The sequence below is a fragment of the Eleutherodactylus coqui genome, chromosome 12, assembly GCF_035609145.1.
Source record: "Eleutherodactylus coqui strain aEleCoq1 chromosome 12, aEleCoq1.hap1, whole genome shotgun sequence".
NCBI lineage: Eukaryota > Metazoa > Chordata > Amphibia > Anura > Eleutherodactylidae > Eleutherodactylus > Eleutherodactylus coqui.
In genome coordinates, this window is record NC_089848.1 from 2,571,109 (window position 1) to 2,583,613 (window position 12,505).

The 12,505-nt window shown below is 45.0% G+C and overlaps 1 protein-coding gene across 48 annotated transcripts in view; it reads left to right on the forward strand.

Annotated features, from left to right (window-relative positions):
• Positions 1–11,322: 11,322 nt before the first annotated feature.
• Positions 11,323–12,505, forward strand: part of TNS3 (tensin 3) — a 272,533-nt gene continuing 271,350 nt past the window's right edge. For all 48 annotated transcript variants that reach the window (XR_010787362.1, XR_010787373.1, XR_010787390.1 and 45 more), the window contains exon 1: positions 11,323–11,499. Coding sequence is in view for 1 of the 48 variants with exons in the window: in XM_066585403.1 (XP_066441500.1) it covers positions 11,407–11,499 (93 nt within the window). In the remaining 47 variants the exon portion in view is untranslated. The remainder of the gene's footprint in view (positions 11,500–12,505) is intronic.

Consider the following 12,505-nt stretch of genomic DNA (forward strand, 5'->3'; position numbering starts at 1 on the left):
GACCAGCCTTCTGTTGGTGTTTTTCCTGGTGTGTCTTATGCTTATGACGAACATGACAGGACTATGGTCTAATTAAAGGGGTAGTCTGAGTTGTACCTTCGCTGTGCACTAACATAACAAACCATCGTATGTGCTTGGTCCCCCAATCTGGTCTCGGTTGACAGCTGCAGCCTTGCCCGGTTTATGAGACATCACAGGAGATGCAGCCAATAACAGCGCAGTGATTTATGGTACAACTCCGATAATCACTTTAATCCGCCACTGGGCTCAGCTCCTGAGCCAGCGTAGTGCAAGGACCATACATGTACACCAGGTTATGTTAACACTTTGCATGTCACTGAAGGGTTAATAAGGTACGCGGAGGCCTTGTGAAGCACGGAGGCACAGCCAGCATTTTTTGGAAAATACTTTTATAGTCAGAAAACCCTTTTAAAGGCCTTTTAGATGGCGTGATGATCGTTGGCCCAATCATTGGGGCATGTAGATGTGCTAACAATGTGTGGATGAACCAGCAGGCGCTCGTTTGCAGCGATCGGCTCATGTAGGTGAGTACAGTAATCAGAGCAGTATGGGGACGGATGGTTGCATTAATGATACTGTAGATCAGTATGAAGTACAATGCAGCAGCGCTGGCCAACCTTCTCATCACGAATGATCTGCATGCAGTAAAGGCCCCTCGGCCGCTGCAGTCCGCCATCTTGGGAACTTCGATTCTTTGTCTTCTTTCGGTAAACAGCAAAAATAAAATATAGATATAAAAGCGTCCACAATATTATTTCAGCTGACACCGCACCAAACGCTTTAGTTCTAAGTGGCGTAACTTCTAGACTTTTGCGCTGTGAAGGCACCAATCACATGTATCGCCATTTACACCAATCGCCAAGTCCTGAATGCCTCACATTATGATGTCTGCGAAGGAACAACAATATTTACCAGAACTCTACAAAGAGCTATTAGGTCCCAAACGGCCCATCTGGCTTTAATTACAAATGTACTTATTTAGGAGCGAATGCAGTCGGAAGAGGTTAGAATAACATCGGAACGTAACCTGAGAGCACAAGTACAACCGAAGCGAAAGCCATTCTGTAGACACACTAAGCCGCCAGCAGAACACGAGGACTAACAGGCATCAGTAAGCCTTTGTGCTCAGCAGAAACGTCTCCTGTTCGTCATCGAGTCTCAACCATCTTCACTCAGAAGGCTGATTAGACAAAGGAGCCTCGGCACACAGACCGCACAGCGCCATTTATTGATCCACCATCCCCGTCACTAATGGGACTAGCTGCAGCGCCCTTAGCCGTGTACATTGCATGTAAACACTTCCCGTAATGCATGTTTCCACCACATTGCATAGTCCATGATATATTACCCGCCCGGATGTACCACTCGGCACGGAGCACGCGTACGTTAGAAGAAAAATGTCTGCGTTTCATCCACAAGAATTGGATGTTTTTTCATGTGCGCGGCGCGGTGCGGCTCTCATCTGGATGTCACGTGTTTCCCAATAGTCCATTTTTTTCCACATCCACGAACAACTGAATCGGGCCTAATTCATTGTTCTGCAGCCCGCACGCAGGCTGTATATGGACTTCGTCCATGTGCTGTCCGTTTTTTCCTCTCATCATTGATTTGAATGGACAAGTCTAGAGCAGTGCATGCAATGAGTTTCTTCACGAACTCTGTGTCTGGCTGAAAACACTGCATTGTGTGTGTTGCACCATGAAATAATATATATCTGGATGCTGTCCTTTGTTAATGGACTAACGCATGGATGAAAAAAATGCTGGACCGCCAGAAGCCTTAGACGGAGTCTGTCACCTCATGTGAGCCCCATAAACTTAATGTATGGGCTTATAGGAGCTGAAACGCTGAATCAGGGGGAGTATTGTACTTAGCACCCCTGCTGTTACCCCTGCCTACTAGAGCGGACTACTCCTCTCATCCTCTGCGTGTGACTAAGTAGTCATTGGATGCATATGTAGTGGCCCAGAGTTAGTGGGACCCCTCCATAATGTTATGTGTTTGTCTTGTACTAAGAGCGCATCTGGGACCGGAACGTACATGTAATTGTAACATTTCCCAAGGCAGGTAATGTTGCGTCAAATAACAGGCATGATGGGGGTCGTAGTTGTCAGTTCGTGACGCCCCCGTTCCATACACCGGCCTTCACACACGGCGCATTAATAACACTGGACAAGTATATAGTACCTTGGGTCCTCTGGAACGGGGGAGGCCCGGTATAACTTTACTTCTCCATTAAATACAGCAGACTTCAGTATGCAGAGTTTACAGCGCAGGAAAACTTAGTACATATTCAGCAATACTTGACATGAAGGTCAATGGCCAAAGAATGGGAGTAATGATCACCCCGCTGTCATAGACTTCAGCAGGTGTGGGTGTCAGTTACTGGTGTACCACTATACGGTGATCTGTACTCCAGACGGCAGTATAAGAATCATCAATAAATCTCAGTATTATCTTCAGCGGTTCAGTAGACTTCTGTACTGTTATATATCTGTATACACTTCTTGTCACCGGCAGGGTAATTACTCACTACGGCTCCCTCTTGTGGTGGGACTTTATGGGGAAACATTTAGGCTCACTCACTCCCATGACCTTCACATACGGTCTGGCGGTCTCTCCGTCTCCTCCATCTTCAGCTGCACAAGGGCTGATGGTGCTCTCATGCGCCTCTGTGGTAGCGAACCCTCAGATGGTAGATGGGCGCTCCTCAGCCGGAAAGATGGAGTCTGAACTCCACTCCTGGAACCCGATCACTCATACTTGTAGATTCAGCCACACCACATCACATGACACTAAGATAGATACATACGGTATTAGTGTAGCTTGACGCCACCGGAAGCTAGGGGTTTGGCAGGAGGAACGCCCCTCTCACACCCCCAGCTCCCGATTGGCCAAGAGTTGAAGGTCCTGCAAGGAGGTAAACAGCATTAGTAAGTGAGCAGGCGTGCGTGTGAGTTAGCCGCCGCTGTGCTCCACCGATGTTACCGCAGCTCACCGCGTCTTCCCCAGCGCTGTGGGCTCCCAAATGCCCTCCTTCTGCTGTGTGCGGCGGCTGGCTATAACAGTGAGTCCCCCGGTGACGTTGGCTCTCTGCTTTCCTAAAGCAGTGTGCTGGTGACGCATCTCACCAGGTGTAGTGCGTCGCTTGAGTGCTGCTCTAGATGGACGGCCTCCGTACCTTTATGGAAGGCCGCCGCTGTGTCCTCCCTGCAGCCGAGCGCTATGTTAAAGACCCCGCTTCACGCCACTGTGCACTCCCTAATGACCACCCCGCTGTGTGCTGCTACACACAGGGTGCCGACTTTTGCACCGCTGCAGGGGAAGGGGCTTTCAGGTGGAGCGGGGCCCGGGGATGAACGGAGGTGCAGGGCGGGCTGGATTGCAGCAGCAGCATCCTTAGTGACCTGGAAGGACCTGCAGCCAACCCAGCTCTCCACCCAATCAGGTACAATAATACCGATACAGCAGCAGAGCTCACAGCAATGATTTAATGGAGTTAACCCTTTAGACGCTGCAGCTGTGCAACACATACAGAAAATTGACATGACTTTGGACAGTGCATCAACATAGGACAGACATGTATGACAATATGGAGGGTGCCAGGTGATGTTCTGGGACACTACATAATTCTGAAGCACTGCAACATTTCAGAACAAACTGTGAAGATGACGGAGGCCAGCGTCATGGCGGTGCAGCCTCAGCTGACTCTTCCTGCTTGTATATTGGTAGAGACTTGTCAGTCCACATGTAGGTCAAGAACGTCTACCAAACGTAAGCAAACTAAATATATTCATAGAGCAACAAGATGGATATATCTGTGACATGGATCTAATATCGATGCACCTATATGGGTGGGTATATCCATAGCGTTTACCGTAGTAATATGAGGGACGTTAGAGCTTGCTGCCTTGCTCTGGTTATGGCCTAAGTCTGCCCCTATGTCCTATCATACACTACCACTTTCCTTCATCCTTCTCATTACTGTATGCTATGGCTACTACCTATACATCTGCATCCATATTATCTCTATATACCCACCATCAGCCCGCAGGATTCTCCCCCCTGCCCATTCAATGCTATTGTTGGGTCAGAAAAATCTTATACTCAAGAACCTCTGACCGGCTGTGCCCATCCTGTGATCTGCATGGTCCCTGACTGCTCAGCCTGCGCTCTGCTCCCCTGGGCATGGCTCTCTGAGTCACCTCACTCCATGTCACACCATGAGGTCCATCACTTATGGCTGCCTGCCCCGGGTCCTCCTGTCCTGCTCCTCTCCGACTCCTACAGACTGCTGAGCCACCCGGCCTGAGAGCCCCTGCCATTCTACAGATGGCACTGCACATGGCACATCTTCTGGCACATGTTCATTGCATTTTGTGAAAAAATCCCGGATGTTCGTTTTTGCTTCCGGACAGGACAGACGGCAGGAAAAAACATCCTGTTCCCCGACTTTACCTGTTTGTTTATTTAACATGAACACGCACCAGAACTAACCTCAGAGAATATGTACACAGCACCAGAACCAGGCTCATATCATAATCACATCAACAGAAGCCAGGCCATAACATGAATACAGCACCAGAACCATGCTCAGTACATAAGTATGGCACCAGAACTGAGCTCATGACATAACTACAAGCCCAGATTCAACAACTATATTCCTTTTCTATATGGCCAGTTTCAGGCAAGCGTGTGATTGGTGCATTTTTGGATCTGCAGGGATCTTTTCACACTATGGCTGACTCCGAGATGAGGACACGGCTGCAGGGTGATGCCACAGCGCCAGCACTGGCCCACATGATGCGTCTGCCGCTGCATGCTCAGTGTGAATCGGTGCTGAACACCAAGAAATTAACATCTATTGATTGATTGGCTGGTTGAGCTGTCTATTATCCCAGAGAGCCTATAGGCAACTTGCTCTAGATATGTATCCTCCGTGCAGAGCTGCTGGTTATATGACTTTGTCCCCCTGCTTCCAGAAGCTCCAGCGGTGATTCCCCCTTCCAGAACTGATCCATCAACATGAGGGTCTGCGGCACAAATGTTTGTGCCCCTGTGATGGGGATCTTATGACAGCGATGACAGAGGCTACGAGTGCCTCTAATTCATGTGTTTAATCACTGTGTAACGAGGTTCTACGGTCCCCACTTCATTGGCGCCACATCTTTTGTTCTTGGTGATTGTTTCGCACATAGTCTGTTTTTTTAATCTGCAGGTTTATTTTAGCCAAATCCAAAAGTAGATTGGAGAATTATGGGAAATCTGAAGGAAGGACAAATCCTTTTTCCTGCAGGATCCACTGTGTGTGAAGGCTGCCGAATGGAGTTGTTGGGTTCAAGTACTTGGATGGCAAGAGACGTGTTGCAGACTGCAGTATCCTGGCTGGTAACTAGAAGCACCTCGGTGCAGAATCTGGAAACCCCACGCTTTATAACTTATGTCTTGTATAGCTTTCTATGAGCTGACGGCCGGTAGAACAAACCCTGAGGGCCACTTGTTCTCACAGATAGCTTTGTTTTATTTTATCCATATTTTGTCTATATGGGAAAAATGCCAAACACGTTCACACAATTTCCCATATTTTGGTTTGATCTCCGCCTCTGACTGTTGCCACAACGATGCGCCCCATACAACCTCAGTCCAGTGATTGGCTTCTGTTGCTCTTCTTAACCATCATATAAGGAGATAATTGACTTTCTTACTTCTCTACAATAAGGCTGACGGGATACTTTTTGCGTCAGATGTATTGAGAGTCTTTATATTCTCTGTAAAGATAAAGTTTGCATATGATTAATTCAAAAACATGAATAATTAATCAGACCGCGCCGCGTCCTGCTGGAGCTGAGATATCTGATTCATGTGACTCAAGAACAACAAAATGCAGATGACAGAATATAACTCCGTATTACCAAATATTTTATCCTAACGCTCAACCCTTTTACACTCTTTGTCAAAAACACTCCCCCGCCCCTAGAAGAAGTTGTCGTTCTGCTGCAGACCCCGTCCTGCGGTCAGGCAGATCTGTAAATGATGAGAGTTGTGGTGATTAGATGGACTGTCAGCGGAGGCCCTAGAAGTGGTTCCCCCCTTGGCCTATAAGAGGCTCTCGGAGGCTTCTTGTGTGCAGTGACCTCTTCTTCCGCTTGTAGAGCTTGTTGGCCACTAGACGCCTCTACAACGCAGAGAAGAGATTTCACCCAATTACCAGAGGGGGCGCCTTAAAAGGAAGAACAATGTTCTCATTATAACATCCAGTAATGAACTGGTTAACTATTAGCTTAACCGGAGCAACCAGTGTCAGGCAGCTGCTGCCAAGGCAAATAGGATCGTGGGGTGTATCAAAAGAGGTCCAGGGGCACATGGCGAGAACATTGTTCTTCCTCTTTACAAACCTACTGCACATTGATGAGGGGCAATCACCCCCCGAGACAGCTGTCTGTGTATGGTCATTCTGGCTTTGGCTTACAATTCCCAGTCATTGTTATAAGGCTTGTTTAAAAAGTCTAACATTGACTTGCAGGAATGCTCCAATAGGTGGCGCTGTAGAGGTATTGTTCCATCATCCCATTTCTTCTTTACCAGTCACTGGTCAGACCACACATGGAATACTGTGGACAGTTTTGGGCAGCGGTACTCAAGAAGGACATATCAGAGATCAAGAGGGTACAAAGGGGGCAACTGAAGAAATAAATGGGCGGACTACAATACCTGAGAGGTCATAGAACTGGGATTATTTAGATTAGAAAAAATATGGCTGACGGGTGCTCTAATAGCTATGTATAGATATATAAGGGGTCAGTAGAGAGATCTTTCCCATCATCTTTTATACCCAGGAGTATAACAAGGGGCGCTCTAATAACTATGTATAATATGTCAGGGATCAGTAGAGAGATCTCTCCCATCATCTATTATACCCAGGACTGTAACAAGGGGGCGCTCTAATAACTATGTATAGATATATCAGGGGTCAGTACAGAGATCTCTACCATCATCTATTATACCCAGGACTGTAACAAGTGGGCGCTCTAATAACTATGTATAGATATATCAGGGGACAGTACAGAGATCTCTCTCATCATCTATTATACTCAGGACTGTAACAAGGGGGCGCTCTAAGAACTATGTATAATATATTAGGGGTCAGTACAGAGATCTCTCCCATCATCTATAATACCCAGGACTTTAACAAGGGGGCGCTCTAATAACTGTGCATAGATATATCGGGTCAGTACAGAGATCTCTCCCATCATCTATTATACCCAGGACTATAACAAGGGGCGCTCTAATAACTATGTATAATATGTCAGGGATCAGTAGAGAGATCTCTCCCATCATCTATTATACTCAGGACTGTAACAAGGGGGCGCTCTAAGAACTATGTATAATATATTAGGGGTCAGTACAGAGATCTCTCCCATCATCTATTATACCCAGGACTGTAACGAGGGGGCGCTCTAATAACTATGTATAGATATATCAGGGGTCAGTACAGAGATCTCTCACATCATCTATTATACCCAGAACTATAACAAGGGGGTGCTCTAATAACTATGTATAAATATATCGGGTCAGTACAGAGATCTCTCCCATCATCTATTATACCCAGGAGTAAAACAAGGGAGCGCTCTAATAACTATGTATAGATATATCAGGGGTCAGTACAGAGATCTCTCACATCATCTATTATACCCAGGACTGTAACAAGGGGGCGCTCTAATAATTATGTATAATATATCAGGGGTCAGTACAGAGATCTCTCCCATCATCTATTATACCCAGGACTGTAACATGGGGGCGCTCTAATAACTATGTATAGATATATCAGGGGTCAGTACAGAGATCTCTCCCATCATCTATTATACCCAGGAATGTAACAAGGGGGGCTCATACCTATGTATAGATATATCAGGGGTCAGTACAGAGATCCATTCCATCACCAATATACCATAGACTGTAACAAGGGGGCACTCTAATAACTATGTATAATATATCAGGGGACAATACAGAGATCTCTCACATCATCTATTATACCCAGGACTGTAACAAGGGGGCGCTCTAATAACTATGTATAGATATATCAGAGGTCAGTACAGAGATCTCTCCCATCATCTATTATACCCAGGACTGTAACAAGGGGGCACTCTAATGACTATGTATAGATATGTCAGGGGTCAGTACAGAGATCTCTCACATCATCTATTATACCCAGGACTGTAACAAGGGGGCGCTCTAATAACTATGTATAAATATATCGGGTCAGTACAGAGATTTCTCCCATCATCTATTATACGCAGGAGTAAAGCAAGGGGGCGCTCTAATAATTATGTATAGATATATCAGAGGTCAGTACAGAGATCTCTACCATCATCTATTATACCCAGGACTGTAACAAGGGAGCGCTCTAATAACTATGTATAGATATATCAGGGGTCAGTACAGAGATCTCTCTCATCATCTATTATACCCAGGACTTTAACAAGGGGGTGCTCTAATAACTGTGCATAGATATATCGGGTCAGTACAGAGATCTCTTCCATCATCTATTATACCCAGGTCTCTAACAAGGGGGCGCTCTAATAACTATGTATAGATATATCAGGGGTCAGTACAGAGATCTCTCCCATCATCTATTATACCCAGGACTGTAACGAGGGGGCGCTCTAATAACTATGTATAGATATATCAGGTGTCAGTACAGAGATCTCTCACATCATCTATTATACCCAGGACTGTAACAAGGGGGTGCTCTAATAACTATGTATAAATATATCGGGTCAGTACAGAGATCTCTCCCATCATCTATTATACCCAGGAGTAAAGCAAGGGAGCGCTCTAATAACTATGTATAGATATATAAGGGGTCAGTAGAGAGATCTCTCCCATCATCTATTATACCCAGGACTGTAACAAGGGAGCGCTCTAATAACTATGTATAGATATATCAGGGGTCAGTACAGAGATCTCTCCCATCATCTATTATACCCAGGACTTTAACAAGGGGGTGCTTTAATAACTGTGCATAGATATATTGGGTCAGTACAGAGATCTCTCCCATCATCTATTATACCCAGGTCTCTAACAAGGGGGCGCTTTAATAACTATGTATAGATATATCAGGGGTCAGTACAGAGATCTCTCCCATCATCTATTATACCCAGGACTTTAACAAGGGGGTGCTTTAATAACTGTGCATAGATATATCGGGTCAGTACAGAGATCTCTCCCATCATCTATTATACCCAGGTCTCTAACAAGGGGGCGCTTTAATAACTATGTATAGATATATCAGGGGTCAGTACAGAGATCTCTCCCATCATCTATTATACCCAGGACTGTAACGAGGGGGCGCTCTAATAACTATGTATAGATATATCAGAGGTCAGTACAGAGATCCCTACCATCATCTATTATACCCAGGACTGTAACAAGGGGGCGCTCTAATAACTATGTATAGATATATCGGTTCAGTACAGAGATCTCTCCCATCATCTATTATACCCAGGACTGTAACAAGGGTGCGCTCTAATAACTATGTATAGATATATCAGGGGTCAGTAAAGAGATCTCTCCCATCATCTATTATACCCAGGACTGTAACAAGGGGGCACTCTAATAACTATGTATAGATATATCGATATATCAGGGCTTAGAACAGAGATCTCTCATATCATCTATTATACCCAGGACTGTAACAAGGGGGCGCTCTAATAACTATGTATAATATATCAGGGGTCAGTACAGAGATCTCTACCATCATCTATTATACCCAGGACTGTAACAAGGGGGCGCTCTAATAACTATGTATAATATATCACGGGTCAGTACAGAGATCTCTCACATCATCTATTATACCCAGGACTGTAACAAGGGGGTGCTCTAATAACTATGTATAGATATATCGGGTCAGTACAGAGATCTCTCCCATCATCTATTATACCCAGGACTGTAACAAGGGGGCGCTCTAATAACTATGTATAATATATCAGGGGTCAGTAGAGAAATCTCTCAACAACATCTATTATACCCAGGAATGTAACAAGGGGGCGCTCTAATAATTATGTATAATATATCAGGGGTCAGTACAGAGATCTCTCACATCATCTACTATTCCCTGGACTGTAACAAGGGGGCGCTCTAATAACTATGTATAATATATCAGAGATCTCTACCATCATCTATTATACCCAGGATTGTAACAAGGGGGCGCTCTAATAACTATGTATAATATATCAGGGGACAATACAGAGATCTCTCCCATCATCTATTATACCCAGAACTCTAACAAGGGAGCGCTCTAATAACTATGTATAGATATGTCAGGGGTCAGTACAGAGATCTCTCCCATCATCTATTATACCCAGGACTGTAACAGGGGGGCGCTCTAATAACTATGTATAGATATATCAGGGGTCAGTACAGAGATCTCTCCCATCATCTATTATACCCAGGACTGTAACAAGGGGGCGCTCTAATAACTGTATAGATATATCAGGGGTCAGTACAGAGATCTCTGCCATCATCTATTATACCCAGGACTGTGACTGTCATAAGGTGGCACCCTCTACGTCTAGAGGAAAGTAGTTTTCTACACCAACATAGAAAGGGGTTGTTTACTGTAAGAGCAGTGAGACTGTGGAACTCTCTCCTGAGGATGTGGTGATGGTGAACTCTATAAAACAGTTTAAGAGGGGCCTTCTTGAGTGTTACAATGTTACATGTTGTATCACTGATTACTCAGGAGGATCGGTGATCTGGGGATTATTCTAATTGCCAGATTCGAATTGGAAAGGAAATTTTTCCTTTTAAGGAGGAACATTGGCTTCTACCTCATTTGGATTTTTTTTCCTTCCTCTGGATCAACATTTAGGGGGTAATGGGCTGAACTGGATGGACAGATGTCATAAGATTGATATTTCTAGACTGAAGTAATATGGTAAGTATACCGTCAGTGATGTTGCTGCAAACCATTATTTCTAACAGCTGAACTGATGAGCTTACAATCACTTTCTGTTCTTGTTAGCTATTGATTTGTAAGACCTCCATGTACAAGATGCAATGAGGCAGACCTTCTTGCGGCTCGCATCAGGCTCTGGCGCACACAAGCGGGATGGATGTTCAGCTATGTGTTGGAAACGCATGTTGACATCTGAAATGCCAAGTTGAGTCTCCTGGGTGAGAGAGCAGCCAATCCCGGTCCTGGAAGGATTAGAAGGCTGGTGGGTGTGGAGGAGAAGGGAGTTGACATCACTTTGTTAGCTTGTGTTAGGTGAATCCATCTCCGGCACTGGTGCACAGAATGGAGAGGAGCGATTCCCTGGAAGTTGGATTGTGCAGCCTTGTGTAAAGTCTGTGTATTGTTACACTTCTGGGTCTTTGGGAAACATGAGAGGAGTTTACTTTTCCTGCTGCCGTAAGAAGTATAACAAGAAACAAGGCGAGTGTGACCTGCCTCTGCTGGGACAGACTCCTCAAAAGGTAAAGCAAACCTCTGCTGCATTGTGTAGACTGGTCAGGTACTTACTGCTCCTGCGGCTGGACTGCAGGGACCGTCACAATGCAATAGATTCAACTTCCCTGCAAGCTGGCATTGATTTAGGTATGAGAACTTGCCCTAGTTTTGCCTGTGAATGCGATCATGTGTTGTGGGACCTGCAGAGAAAAGACTGCAAATCAACAAGAGAGAGAAGTGCAAAAATGCACAAGTAGGAAAGTGGCAGCAAGATGGAGCAAAGTGTTGTCTGTGACTCTCTGCATGGTCTTATATAACATGTAACAATATTTTCGAACACGCAGACTCTTGATTGAAGTTCTGATGGTGTTCCTAGGTCATCAGGGCTTGGATTGGAATTTATAGCTGTCTTTTGGGGTTATTGCCTCTCTCCTGAAGAATGGCTGTGCTGCTAGTTAGAAATGTGTTTTATGAAATGTTTTGAATATTTTTCAAAAATGTTTTGTGACTCGCAGATTCTGTAAAATGAAGCTGGCTAATAGGCGATAACTGCGCTTTACCTTTGGTTCTACATATTCTACAATTGCTTGAATAGTAATTCCCAGTATGCTGTTATTGGGATCAGTCCCATTAGGTGTGTAAAGATATAACAAGGCTTACATGTGAATATGAGAGTCCAGCAGCTTCCCCTCTCTAATGGACTACAGTCTGCCATGAAATCATCTGCAGTCTGCTGACAGATGACAGGAAAGCCATTTGTGGCCTGCTGAAAGATAACACTTTAATAGTCCCAGTAGCCTGCTGTGCTTCCAGATTGTCACTAGTGGGAGCACTCCCAATAACTCAGTTACTTCGTATTTTCGGGCAGCACTTCTTCGCTTGAAGATCATTGACATTATAAGAACTTGATGTCATCTTTGAATGAAAACAGGAATTCCCATTTTGATAGTTTTCAATCTTAGTTTTTTTCTATGAAGCCTGGATGCATTAATGTCGGCCTGTTTCCCCCTGCGCTCCTTAAGGAGGAGGTTG